Genomic DNA, 15,556 nt, shown 5'->3' on the forward strand with positions numbered 1-15,556 from the left:
CTGATTTGCCAAAAATTACCAACAGTTCTCATGGGATGCAATGGCACCGTAGTTAATATTTAATTAAGATTTGGCTTGAAGTTTTCATTTGCTTTTGTGTGTGGATCTGGTGGCAGTAGAAGGATTCAGTTTTTAAAAGTAGGCTAAAAGTTGAACTTGTTCAAACAATTTCATGTGTTGACTCAGTTTCGACCAGATTTGATTTAAGACTGCCTGCTTCAGTTCTATATATTCAAGAATTTTTGTAACTATGTAGGTTTGGCAAAAAAAGTCTCATTATCATCAGTTGTCTTAGGTACCATAGTGTACAGGATGGTCGCTGGTCAGGAAATATTTTAGGGAATTCGTTTAAAAAAAATATTTCAATGTCCTTAGCTGAGTCTTTCCAAGTTTCCTCCCAACGTAACTCTGACTGTGCCTATGTGACCCAAACTGCCAGACTTTCAGAATCGAGGCAGTTAAAGCTGCTGATGAGACACCTTCAGCCTTTTTTAAAGTTGCTGGTGAATTCACACCATTGATTTAGCCAATAGTGAGGTGGGAGGCACGTCATGTGTGTGAACACTATAGGATTCTGGAGAGCAGAATTCAGTAACTATGCTCTGTTGTCATCCAGACCTCAGCTAGAACACAAGTGTTTCCTGGAGGCCACCCAGTGTAACCCGTGTTTTGAAGTATATGATCTTTATCTGACCTAAGTCCGTGTTCTAATTTAACATCAGCTGTGGACAGCCTGCTTCCAAGCTGACCACTTCACTACGTTTGCAATAGTAATTTGTGAGACCTAGTAGTTTTCAAAAGCTAGAACTTTTTTGTGAATGCTTTTACAGTTGATTAATAACCATTTAATATTATTTGCTGGGGGTGTGACTAGCATTCTCGAGCCATGCAATAGCATTTGTCCTCTCTGGATGGAATTTCAGGAGGAATAGTCAGTATTCAGGGATATCACAGGAACGATCATTCAAAGCAAAAAAGTCTAATAAATATGGGCTTGTAATATGCGTACCTTAAACACTACGTGCACTTGTCCAACCTAGCTACTGTGAAACACATCTCTTCTGCTGCGAGATTGCTCAAAGCTCTGACGGAATGCATTTTAGAGCCCATATTTACTAGATATTTTTGCTTCAATTGATCGTTCCTGTCTTATTCCTGAATATTGAACATTCCTCCTGCGACACCCCGTATATGCACACTGTGTGTTCTTATTAGTTTCTGTAAGATGAAGGAGAATTCCTGTGTGTGTTTCGGTTGTGCATGTTCTGCTGTGTTTATATGTGGTGGGCAAGTTGATGATACTTCTTTAATTAGAAATACTTATATGTAACATGATCTATAAGCATTGTAATTTGTTTAGTTCTGTTTTCTTTCAACTTTTCAACTACACTGACTTGTTCAGATATTAAATGATTTAAGTTTTAAAAATTGATACCTAGTCTCATGTGCGATTCCCCCTGATTCAGCCAAGTCTCTGTCTTGTTTGCAGATCTCACAGTGTAGCACCTTAACAGCAATAGCTGTTTTGTTTCCAATTTCAGTTTACATACTTATGACAACTGTGTTATTTTATTAATTTATTAAAATGTCACTAATGTGGCCCATGTTTTGATATATGTAGATACACAGCCATCTTTTAGGAGCCATTGTATTAAGAGTAGCTTTGTTCTCTTACAAAAATCTTCTTACTTTTGTTGCAGTGGTACCTACTTATGTTCAAAAATTAGGTGATATTACTTTAATTTTTTAATTCATTTCTGCTCATTACAGTTGACACATTTTACCATTTCGATTATAACAATGAAATTAATTTTGAGGGGGAATCGCATTCTGGGCTTGATCCAAAAGTTATTTGCTACATTCTCTTACATGTGTTCTGTTGACTTTCTGTCCCAGTTACAGCAAGTGGTTGTAATTCCACTCATGGATATGAGCAATGGTTCCATGGTCAACCTCGTATTAATCGGACTTACCCAATAGATAATTCAGTAATGAACATTCGAGCTGCAGGATCTGTCTTCAGTGTTGGGAAATTGTCTGTACAGACAAGTGTATCTGATTTGCCTTCTGCAGTTGATGTTTCAGAAGAAACTAACCAAAACAAAGAATCATCTCTGGGGAATACTGTGTGCAGTAGTTCCAAAACTATAAAGAATTCAAATGAATCTTTGACAGGGAATGCAAATGTTGGAGGGATCATCGAAGACAATTACCTGGGTACAGATAATGCTAATGCAGAACTTTCAACCACCAACATTGATAATTCAAATGGAAGCAATTCAGAGTTTAACAGGAATGCACAGATTGTGGCTGCGGGATATTCTGATAATACAACTACACATTTGCTAGATAAAGCAGAGAACAATGCTGAAGAAAGTTTAGGAATAGAGAAAAATGTGTGTAATACATCCTCTGGAAATGGAGCCAATGTTGAAAGTTTGACTGCAGATAACATATATTCAAGAAATTTTCCTTATGAAAAGAGTGGCCGGCGAACTGTTGCCGTGGAAAGTATTGATGTCTTTCATACCAGTAACATTCTAGAAGAATGTGTAATACCACCACCTGCAGAATATGCTTCTGCCAATTACTGGGCTAAACATATGTCACCCATACGAAAGTCTAAGAGTGCTCCACCTCCATTGTCAGCTGGAGGTATTGGTGAGTTCTGCCACCGATAAATTAATTTGTGATGTTCATTTAAGTATGTAGCGTGGAGTGAAAATATTGGATTGCAGTAGCTCATGCATACTTAAATAACAGTGACAAAAACAAATAGTTTACATAATTGTATTAATTTGCAATTTTATATAAGCCTCATAGTAATGAATGTACTGCACGTTAGGTGCTACTTGTGCTTGTTAAGTTTTTCTCTTCTTACATTTGGGTTGAGCATCAATTTTTGCATGTATTTTATACTTTTATGGATGAACTTTTGTGATACCTGTTCAGAAATGTGCATGCATTTATGCATGTGTAAGAAATAATATATAATTCAGATTTAAAAAAAAGTATTAAAGCCACAAACCGTTGCCAGACTGATAAACTAAACTGGAATATTGGGAGTTAGTAGCATGTTACTGTTAGCCCTAAGTCTGCAGGTTAAGTGGGCATTTGCATTGCACTCTGATACACCATGCATACTCTTGCTGTAGTAACACATTGGAGATAAGTTACCATAGAAACACTTTTAGATAACTTTGGAAGAAATTCTAGAGTCCAGTTTAAAAGAAAATTTTCCTTGCAGAAATATTCAATCTGTTTTGTTTTTGCACTTTAATGTATCTTAATTTTCGCAATTGCCTTAAATTGACTTCTTAGTCAACTAGAAAAGATGTTACAATAAAAAACTGACGTTGGGAGAATTTGTTAGGTGGGTAGCTAACAAGATCCACTAGAGTTATCTCACTTGATTTTCCGTTATTCTTTCATATTGGAATTGTGCATGTGTAGAGGTTTTTACAAGTGTATTCATATTCCATTTTGGAAAATGTCGCTGTGTTGCTGCAAATACGATCATTGTCCTTTAGCTGTATAAATAGAGCATTGTTGGATATTATATAATATCATTTAACCTCTCTGCTTTTAAATGAATGTTATAAAGCACTATGTTGTAATGCGCAATAAAGTGCTCTTCGACATGCACATTGAATTGAGGATGAATACTACAGTGCACCAAATAAATATTTATCATTAAGAAACAACAGTACATCTTTTAAAACTATTAGTGAATTTTATCAGCACAGTTTAAATGCACATGTAAATGAGACTGTAACCATAATTGGAAAAAAAGTCAATGCAGGTCCACTTGGTGGTAGCAATTAACTAAATTTTTTGTTTACACAATCAATTGTTTATGTTCTGATGATATTTCAGCCAAGTACTTCTTGTCCGTAATAACATAGTGCTGTGTGGATAAATCCATATAGCCATGTTGTAGGACATATCTGTGGTGCTCAGTCCACCACCAAATAAAATCATGTTTGTGCTGCCTGTCCACCTCACTAGTTTCAACCTCACAATGGCTAAATCCCAAGCTGTGCGGAACTGAAAAGCACCATTTTTAGTGAGGATGGTTTGCAGTATTTTAATTCCAGTCTTTACTTTTCTCAACCAAATTAAATGTCAGTAAAATTCAGCATTATTGAACACACAAACATACAGAGTGAGCCAGATAAATTGTTTGCCTGAAATGTTTCCAGAAGTGGTATAATAAATCTGTTTTCACCCAGTTGAATTGAGAAAATCTTCACTATATGATGTATAGTCTATTGTCACAGCTATATCAATTACATTGATACCAATATCCACTTTGGTTTTACAAATAGGACTACTGTAAGTTCTGCTATTTAGGATCGCATATCTTAAAAAGGTAGATTCAACATATCATTTCTGTTGCTTAAGGGGTAGGGAGGCAAAGGGGCGAGAGAAATTGTACACCAATGCAAATAATGTTTAATCATTAAACACCCAAACAATCTTCTGTAGTGTAGTCAGTTGTATGGAGGTGCCACTGTGAACAGGTCGGGAATTACCAATGATGAGTACCTTTTTGAGAACAATTTCTGTTGCTTCAGTATTTAGAATATGATGGGTAATACAATGTTCAGTCTAGTAATTTGTCTTTTGGTTGGAAAGAACCTAGGGGCTTAAATTTAATATGTACAAATAGTTGAAACTGCATAATTTGAGGTTGTGGCAATTTCTGTTAGGGAATTAGTGCCTGCATATATTTGTTTTTTGATGTAACACACTTCCTCTGCATTACAAGGCTGATTGTTTATTTCTCATCATTAAGTAGAAGTTGTGAAATTACATTTTGCATTTACAGTAGTATAAATTCATAGTAAAATTGACTTTTCCTTTGTATTTTTTGCCATCTGCTTTGTTATTTTGCAGCACCCCAAAGTTCTTGGCATTTGTATTTCAAGTTGTTGAAGAAATATTACTATATCTTATAAAACTGCATTTTATCGCATGATATTTTTCTGTGCATGCACTCTCAACCTATTTTGATTAATTATCTTTTCAGTTGTATGCTACTACCCTACTGTTATGTGCTACTTTTTAATAATAATAATAATAATAATAATAATAATAATCCTTTTTCATGAGATTATGGTATGATTTTGCTATCCATTTTAATTCATATCCATATTAACTGTGAGCTGAATAGTATTGTTAAAACTTTTCTTACAAATTTCTAGAAGTAAATTATTTAATTTGTATGTACAATGTTCAAAATGCTTAGGGGCAGTGTAGGCAATCTTTACTTCCTGCGCCTGAAGCTCTCAAAAACTACAAAAAAAAAAGTTGATGGCTTATTTTCTAAAGAAGGTAGGTGTTGAGATATTTAGGACGCCATTGTATACTGATTGAAAACTAAAACTAAATGGCATACACATTTACTTCATCATATGATTTAATATGTTTGACTAAAACATAAGATTTCAGTCTAAACACATGCACTGATCAATTTTATTTGTTCTGCAACCAAAGAGGAAGCAGCATTACTCTCTTTTTTTAAATTTCACGAGCTTTGTTTGGATGTAGGTTTTTTGTAATATTTATATTTATTATTAACACTCCAGAATGAAAGTTGGTAGAGCACTAGCCGCAAAAGGCAAAGGTCCTAAGTTTGAATCTTGGCCCAGCACACAGTTTTAATCTGTCAGAAAGTTTCATTAAAACACTGTTGGAAGAAACAGACATAGTTGAATTTTTGCAGCTGTACTAAATTTATGAAATTTATTTACAATTGTGGTATCTTTCTGACATTAGCTGCATTAGGTATGAAGATTTGTGACACATGAAAATTTGTGGCAGACTGAGACTCTAGCACGGATTTCCTGCTTGTCACAAGCGGTCACCTTAACCACTTTGGCTACTGAAGGACACTTCCAGGACCGACTCAGACTTCTGTCTGTCATACTGTGTACAACATATGGAAGTTTGGCTGAGTCCTGAAAACGGGCTCAGTTAGCTAAAGTGGTTAAGGTTTCAGGACTCAGCTAAACTTCCATATGTTGTACACAGTATGACAGATGGAAGTTTGAGTCAGTCCTGGAAGTGTCCTCCAGTAGCCAAAGTGGTTAAGGTGACCAGTCGTGACAAGTGGTAAAATCTAGGTTAGTCCCAAGCCAGCTCAAATTTTGGTGTGTCACCAGTAGGTGACATTTGCATACTTAATGCAGCTAAGATTTCACGATGACAAATAAGTTTCACTTAGGCCCCTACTTAATATATGTAATGGCCGGAACTTAGAGATCAGCACAGTATTAATTTAAATTAGCTGTAAAAACTAGTCAACAGTTAATTTCAGTGTGACCGTCACAACTGTGCTATGTGGCATTATATCCTATGGATCTAACACTTGTGATATGCTTAATGAAAGTGGCGGAACTGATAAACCCACTTAGGCAAATAGTAACATTAAAATATTTTTGGTTTTATAATGAGGTGCAGAAGTTCAGTGAGTTTAATTTTAGTATAAAATAATTGTGTCCATCTGTCTGATGGTGACTACAAATGCTGAAAGAAATGCAAATGAAGAAACCTGTTTCCAGAATTATCATCAGAATTAATAAGTTATGAATGAGAGAGACAATTTTGTTATTTTAGTTTATAAGGTAGAGGGATATTTTGTGGGGGCTTATGTTATGACAAGTACTGCTGCTTCATTTCATTTCTGTTATGAAGTAATGAGTGTGCTCTCACTCCCCCACTCCCCCCCCCCCGTCCTCTCTCTTCCGCCACCCACCCACCCATCCCAACCACCTACCCATCTCCCCCCCCCCCCCCCCCCCCACACACACACACACATTTAATTTTGTTATGAGGCCACGTTACCTTAGCCCTGTGTATTTTATTTTCCCACTGGACAAACAATGAAATTTTTTACTCTTAATTTAGAAGACTGTCACTGTTGTACACTTGTTTTTCACAGTATTTGTTTATGATTCTTGGTGAATATTGATAGAAATACTTTAAACAGTCTCTTCCTTTTCTTTCACATTTTTTAGTTTTAAACACGAGAAATATTCTTGCATTTGGCCATGTACATAGTAACAGTCTTTCTTAGCTTTTACACTGTTGTACAAGGTCACTGTTTTCATTATGTGGCATATTTTATTTTAACTTTGTGGTGGATGCCCTTCTTGTTGCCACTATAGTCAGGATGTCATTTAACAGACACTCTAAATAAAGTGGTTATGTAATCTACAAGAATTAAGAGTTGGGTCCAAAATTGTTAAGGCTTTTGTGGCCACTTGTTAGCAATCTGCCTGTTGGCTTCAGTCTCAGGTTCTTTGTCCAATGTTCGTCTGATTTTTCTGACGTTTCACCTGCCCTCATGTTGGCAAAACATCAGAAAAACCTTCAGACAAACATCGGCTGAAGAACGAGAGATAGAAGCCAAGAGACAGTTTGTCAGGTGGATCCAAACTTTCATAAGTACAGGGAGAGAATTCACTAAGTGTCCTTGCTTGGGTTCAGTAGTATTTTCATTTTTATCAAAATATGCAAAATCTATTTTGCATAAAGTATTAGAGGCTGGAACACTAAGCTTCACTATGCAAGAATATGACATAATAAATACAAGAATAAATGAAAAATTTTATTGTTTGTCACTATGCCTGTGTTTTGCAAGAAGTTACTAAAACCCAAGGTATTATACACAGGAGAATTTACTTAGGTATTTTAATAGAATTTAATAAAATATCTCTGAGTTAAAACTGAATTTTTGTTGACATTCAATGTTTTATCTATCACAGAAGAACATTTTGAAAAACTCCTAATTTTGGTCTGTGCAGATGCATCACAGATTTCTTCTGAACCAGAGGAAATAGCTGGTATTTTGAATTGGTTTCATCCACATCCTGATGCATTTGGTGTTGCTACAACTTTGTATGAGAAACATCCAATCACCCAAGAAAATGCTGGAGACCCAATTGCTGACTGCTTTGCTATAGTAGCAAGAGAAAATTCAGCTGTCTTGGCACTTGCAGATGGAGTTAACTGGGGTGAGAAAGCCTGTGTTGCTGCAAGAAGTGCAATACATGGATGTGTGGAATATCTGAACAAAGCTTTCTTCACCCCCGGAGTCTCCGCATCAAAAGTTACAAACACAATGGTAGGTTCGGCAGTGTAGTTTTAATTCATAAGTATTTATTGTCTTGTGTATTAATATACGTAAAAAAATCTTTACTGGATAGGACGCAATTCAATGATGGTTTGTAATATCCTGAACACCTGTTTTAATGAGCTGTGTCCTGTGCAACAACTAGAAAATGCAATTCTCCTCCTCCCAACAGCCAGGAACAAAACCAGAAATACACATTTAAACATGGTGATGTGATGTGAAAATCAGGGGGAAAAGGTATTTGTGAGGTGCATCCCATTGCTATTGGATTTTTTATAAATATGGTAGTGGAAAGTCCTGGTGGACTGAAGTAATTTAAGGGGTAAAAGTAACAACACACCAAATAATAGAGGCAGTCATTGAAATTGAGCATGTTGTGCATGTAGCATGTTGCACCACTTGATGGTAAACTCTACTCCTGGCTGCAGTTTGGAAATGACCATTCATTCAGGTGGATAGTTATTTGGTGAGCATGCCCACATACAATGTTGTGCATAAATTGCAGGAAAGCAGGTAAATTATGTGATTGCTTCTGATAGGATAGGATAAGATAAGCCTATGACAGGGCTGAAGTAGGATGTGCTGGATAGGTATGTTGGACAGGGCTTGCACCTGGGTCTTAAACAGGCGTGTGAACAATGTGCAAGAGGTTGGGGGTGAGAGCTGTGTGAGGATTGATGAAGACATATCCTAGTCCACATTCATTCTCAATCTGTTGCCACATGACAAGATTTTTTAAATTTATTTTTTAGTCATCACTGTATTCATTTCTTGGTTCTTTTGATTGCTATGTTAATGTTTCTAGTTCAAATTTCTCAGTGACAAATACCAACTGGGTTGCTGCCACTTTGGTCAAAAGGGCAGCAGTAAATTAAAAACTGGTCAACAAAGCATTGTCAAAAATATTCTCCTCAGTATTGATGCATGCCATCAACAGTTTTTTTAATTTTCAGAGGACAGTAGAGTCGAGTGTTAAAAACTAAAACTTTGAACAGAATTCCAATGGTGTATCTGTTAGAAGAACCAGTGACCAGGAGGTATCAATTAACATATTTGAAAGAAAGCCCCGTGCTTGTGAATTTTAGAGCGCCTATATGAAAACAAACCACTCCATAATTCAGTGTTCAGTGTGACTGACTGCCATGCAGAGGACCCAATCCGGTTTCAATTCTTGGAGCTGACAGCAATTTTTTTGTATTAGAACTAGTACAGCACCCAGCTTCATGAGGCAAGTGAGGGGCTACTTGATATTAGTTGCGGTTTCAAAGTCTAGAAACTCGACGGCAACTGGAAGAGTCCGATAATGCCATTAGCAGAACAACGCAGCAGTCAGTTGGTCTGTCTATGAAAAGAATGCGGAACTTACATTATGTTATTTATATCAAAACAGAAAGAAAAGGATGTTGCCTCTTTAAGATAGATACTTACATCACACCCATATATAATGAATTATATATTAGTGGGAGACGTCGGTAGGATCCCTTGACTGATTCAATATATTCTTATAGTTAACCAAAGTAATGTTAAAAAATGTAAAGTAAGTACCAAAATACACATGGCAGTCTTTCCTTCCACTGTTCTTGTTTTCAAAATTTATTTTAAAATGGAATTATGCCTTCCTTCCACTGTTCTTGTTTTCAAAATTTATTTTAAAATGGAATTTTGCCTTCCTTAATTTAATTTAATCAGTGCAGTATTCTAGAAGCAAAACCTCAATCTGACTTAGAGAGAAAAACAATGACAACAAGGAACTGCCTAGATACAAAATAAATATTTTGGAGGACTTTTTTGTAGGTTTTGTGGCCTAAGTTCCCTTTCTTTGTTCTGAACTTTTGCTTCATTTCATGGCAGCAATTTCATACATTGCTATTATATATACCATGTGATATGATGAATTGTGCGCTGAAGCCTGGCAGCTCCCTCAAACAATTTCCATCTTCAGCAAGAGACAAAAATGGGAATTTAAAGTACAAAAGTAGGCTTTGTAACATGGTAGGTCAAGCTTTTGTTACACAGAATGTGTGATTAGAAACAGAAGATTGCGTGTCTCCAGTCATGGATTTCATTATATATCATAGAACTGCAATGGAATATTTTGTGGTTAGCAAAAAGAATTAACTAAAAATGGCTCGTCACAAAGAAAACTCTTGCTTCTTTCAGTCACTGATAAATGTTAATATGTGACCCAAGAAAATAACTCCTATGTAGGCGCTGCACAAAGATTACATATGGATTTCCCCCATAAAGCTTCAGCTGGTAAAGCATTTTAATCCTCCATTATAACACACTGTAAGCCACTGTTTGAGATTCTCTTGCCGTCACTTTTGGTGCATCTCATAGAGCAACCTCTGTAGTGTTTGATGTGATTTATTGTATGGTCCTCCAACTTTCCATGCCAAATACCCAGCCCCTCCTAGTGTTGCAATCCTGTCTTTGCCTATGTTCTTAATGACTGTGACATACCAGTTTTTGTTCTGTTTGTTATGAATACAGTATTTCCTTTAACACACTTCGAAAATTGCAAGTGTTGTACAAAAGTTGAAAAATGTTATTGATCCAGATGTTAGGAACAAGGCTCTTATAATGCAGCTTGTAAGTAAAAGTCTTGTATTGTGTGAACAAAATGTTCTCCAACAACACAATTTCATATACATCTCGTCTGCTGTCAGCTGTGCAGTTTCACCAAAGAGCACACATTTGCTGTCACCTTAGATGTGTTCTAAGGCAAGCAAGCTTCTGGCAAAAACACAGCTTTTGTGAGTCTTCTCATACCAGTAGCAGAACTCCTGTTAGTGAGACACGGGATTCAAATGATGGATTGATATATTGCCCCGTCTTGAAGTGCATCCTTGTGGCACATTTTGCAGTCAACTCTAAGCCTAGAATGTACTCTGAGTGACCACTATGGCATACAACAGCAGATCATTGTGTGTCATGGGGAATGTGGATTTTCACTGAACTGTGTAGATCATGAGGATGCTACAGATCTCTTATGAGACCCCTGTGGTATCTCTGCTGTTTTAGGCTTTCCCAGGTATGCAGGGCTCTACTTAAGTCACCTTGTATTTTTCCTATTCGTTTGAAGGGATATTGAAAGAGAAATTATATATGATCAAATGGAGTATAGTTAGGTCAGCAGAAGTGTGGTAACAAAGCGAAGACCAAAAAGAAGTTCAGTCAGGAGACATGTTATAATACTAAAAAAATACTTCAGAGAGGAAATTCAAATGTAGGCTTTATTGTAAACAAGAAAATAAAAACCATATTGTAGATGTGTAAGGAAACACAGACCGAGTAGCAGGGCTTGTTTTAAAAATAAACCATAGATATTCCATAGAAGTCACTAAAGTTTGTGCACCGAAATGTTCAAAAGATGAAGTAAGACCACTAAGAGGAGTTACAGAAACTTGAAAAAGTACAGCAGATCCCATTAAAAGACTATGGGAGATTTCAAAATGAGAGTAGGACAAAAACCAAAGAGTGATTCCTCTGTGAAAAATTTTGAATGTTACATAAGAGATTACAGAAGTCATACAGCAGTAGAATTTGACACTAATAACATGTTTGTTCTTAAAGCATTCTTCCTGAAGAAAATAAATAGATTACAGTCTTTGCAATTATGAAATGGAACTCTGAATCAATGGGACCGTATATTTTATCAAATAAAGACATTTTGGCTGTTTGCAGTCTCCCTGCAACAATCTTTAATTGTACTGGATGTGATGGCCTTGAACCATTTTAGAATTTTAAAGTGACCAGTGACTCATAAGATGCAGAGTACAAGTAGATACAATGTTAAAAAGAAATACTCGTGAGGTAGGAAGCCGATAATATATGCTCCCCGTTGTGTGTGACTTACACACCCCAATTGTGTATTTTCAGTACTGTAGCAGGAGAGTCCACTCACTTGATAAAAGAGACTGAACAGATTTTCACACTGTGTTTTGTGGTGTACTTTGCATGCGACATAGAGCAGCATTTTCTCTGAGAATACTACTGTATTTGTTATGAAATATATTTTGTATTTCAATAGATGCAACTGCTCTTAGACTGGGGCTTATTTGGTAATTAACAAACTAAAAATCCAAATGTACTGACATTCCATCACCAATTTTTTTCGTGTCACTTATTATTTCTTTCACCTTATCAATGATTTTTTTCAATTGTGACAGAGTCCATGTTAAACTATGGATTCTGCTATAACTAGTTGGGTAAGCCATTTCTAACATTGTCAGAAGACAAGGGCATCCCACCTCGAGCAAGCTTGTGTCTGGCAAAGCATTGAAGTGTTCAAACCATGTCAAAATGAAAATTGGAGGTGTAGCAGTTATTGAAAGAAAAACAAACAAGAGTTTTATTTTTTTTTAATTTTTTTTTTTAACCCTGTGTGGAAATGACTATTACCTAAGTCACTGCAAGTCTTTTAATATTATTGGTCGAAGCCTTTTTATGTAGAAATACTTGTATTTCATTGTTCATAATTTTTTTTCCTGTTTTTCATGTCAAAACTAACAACATTTGTGTTATTTTAAATTCAAAAACAGTATTCCAACCTTTTCGTACCCTTTTAATAGTTTAAGCAGCTTGAAAAAAAGAGGCTACTTATAGTCCATTAAACTCGGTTTTGTACATAATTCACTATTATGATTGTGGCTATTTTATTTCCATGCTTTCAAAAGATGGTGGTTCATTTTAAAGAATTTTATTCTTCTCTGCATTTCTTATCCCTCTTAAGCACGCACACACGCGCACACACACACAATAATCTGAAGGTTATTATATCCAGATGTATCTAAAACTTTCAACAACAACAGAAGGCAGTCAACTCAACATGTATTTGAACTTTCCAGACATGCTGTCCAACCATTGCAAGTCAAAGACCTGAAGAAAAATTATTCAGAATCTCCAGTTCGAGAAAATCCACTCCATTAACCATTACTAAAAAGGAAACATAAAAGGGAATGTGGGTCTGTTAAAAAGGAAGGCATGAGTTTCAAGTAAAAGATAATAGGAAAATAATAGAATACATTTAATTAAACAGGACTGTTGATAAATGTGTTAAGAGGATGTGACAAAATGCAATGAAAATTTGGTAACAAATAAACATTAAAACTACAAATAAAATATATGTTGGAACTTGTTTTAGGTAGACACCATAATTCATCATTTAAGGTGACATTTTATACTTCCGCCTTATGCCACACAGAAAATTACCAATGAATAAGCATGCCAAACATAGTTATAAGCAGACACATGGCCCAACTCAGTATGTATCAACAGTTAATTTAACAGTAAAACACTGTATTTCAAGACTGCTTCAGCACTTATGTACTGTCACCAGCCAGAAGAGCCCAACTGGACAGTCTGCTAGTTAAGCTAGCCATCGTTCACTGGATTCAGGATTAAACCAGTGTTCAGACATTGGTTAGTGCAATTGAATGTTGTACTGTAATTAACACATGTGATCTTCACACTCGGTGTCAACCTTTGTACAATAGTTTGCCTAAACCTATTTGGCCCTGTGATGAGGCTTTATAGTTCTTACATGCATGTAAGACATCACAATAACAGCAATTATTTTCAGTGGTAGAGGGCGCTCTTCCTGCCACATTTACATTTGATGCCAAGTGTATTTGATGAACACAACTTAAAAAGGACTGTGTGTTGATGGAACATATTTGAACTATCTTCATTTTACAGATGATATTTTACTGTTTGTCCTTGGTGCAGATGGCCTTGAATAAAGAAACGGAAGTAGTCTGAGAGCAAGTAGAAAAGCAAGTTTGAAAAATCAGTTAAAATAAAACGAAAGAAAAGTGTAATCACAAATTAAAAATGAAGTCATAGAATTAGATGATAAGTTTGGCTATTTAGGGTAGATGAAAATGACTGGGAGTACAGCAGAGGCAGTTAGCAGAAGAGGAGGAATTAACTGAACTGCTTTTGGTAACCTAAACAGTGTTTTGAAAACTAAGCTTCTTAGAGTCTAAAAAGGAAAGTTTCCAACTGAAATGTATCCCCAGTTTTGATTTATGGTAGTGAGACATGAACATCAAAACCTGAGGATGAAATGTTGGGATTTTTAGTGGAGTAAGAGATGTAATTATGAAACAATGGAAAACCCAGGTTGGAATATAAACCATATATAGAAAAGGATAATTACTAGAACAGTGAAGTTGATTGCTGGATACAAATAAATAAGAATAAACTGAGGCAATCGCCTAATGGAATGATATTTCTTTTTCTTCCAGTGCTTCGCAAGCTGCCTTATGAATGGCTTCTCAGAATTTTATTCAAGAGCAGCAAGTTTTTTCTGATAGCCGTAGCTGGTATAAAAACCAACTAGGATTATGCTCAAGACTTGGTATATTATATTGAATATTAGTGGCTTTTTGTGATTCAGTTCCCAGCTCAATCTCTGTGTCTTGTGGAAATGTGAATAAAAGGTTAGACACTACAAAAAATGGTCTGATATGCACTCTGCCACTCTGATAGTCCTCACACCTTGGAGTAGTATTTTTCTTGTTTCGTTTATCGTGATGTAGTGTCTAATGGAGTTAAGGTTAATACTTGGTTTTGTCCCTGTATATCTATGGATATACTTACGTTTAAACCAGCTGTTTAGAATTCTTAAGTAAGTTTGCAGACAGAATTCTTTCAACATTTCACTATTATTATTTATTGTGTTTTCGCCATATTTCCCCACTTTATCACAATTGACTTTCCACACATTTCTTGCATTTAAGTCTCCTAGTAAAACTATTTCTTTGTGATTCCCTATATTTTCTAGAGGTTTTGTCAGTTGGGTATAAAATAAGTCGGGGTTGTTTCCCCCCCCCCCCCCCCCATCAGTGTCATCATTTGGTGAACAGGCAACAATAATCGTCATAGAATGACCCTTTAGCTTCAGCTGTACATGCAGGATTCTGTGACTGTAGTCCAGTCCATGAACAATGGCAGTTCGTACAGGTCGAGATAATAAGGACGGGGACTGCATTGTTTCTGGTCCGAAGTGACAATTGAGGTACACGCATACATGTGCTTTGCACTTGATGAAAGCGTGTATCCCACAAATCGCCTTTCACTTGCTTGTGTAGAATTTGTTGCTCATCACCACCAACAGCCATCACAACCCAAGTGGAATAAAAATTCACTGAATAACTTGCTATGATTGCGTGTAATGCAATTGCAGCAGAGCGCTCAGAACACTACTAAGCACTCATTGGCTGCAGGAGAAAGCTTGATGTAGCTGTGAAGAACAAGCCTAAACTCAACCACCATCATTAGTGACTCCAATTATAATACTGTAATATATTCCGAGCTGGTTCCCTCACCCCAATAGCAACTCCAATTTGCGTTCATTGTTCTTTGGTATACTTCTATAAATGTAATGTAATTATCTTTGTTGCATCCCAT

The 15,556-nt window shown here is 36.1% G+C and overlaps 1 protein-coding gene across 1 annotated transcript in view; it reads left to right on the forward strand.

The window, feature by feature from the left end:
* LOC126298447 (PP2C-like domain-containing protein CG9801) overlaps positions 1-15,556 on the forward strand; it is a 45,580-nt gene that overhangs the window by 16,125 nt on the left and 13,899 nt on the right. Inside the window, exons 3-4 of the mRNA XM_049989777.1 lie at positions 1,897-2,661; positions 7,812-8,131. Coding sequence (XP_049845734.1) covers positions 1,897-2,661; positions 7,812-8,131 — 1,085 coding nt within the window. The remainder of the gene's footprint in view (positions 1-1,896; positions 2,662-7,811; positions 8,132-15,556) is intronic.

Source organism: Schistocerca gregaria, chromosome X, assembly GCF_023897955.1.
Source record: "Schistocerca gregaria isolate iqSchGreg1 chromosome X, iqSchGreg1.2, whole genome shotgun sequence".
Taxonomy (NCBI): Eukaryota; Metazoa; Arthropoda; class Insecta; order Orthoptera; family Acrididae; genus Schistocerca; species Schistocerca gregaria.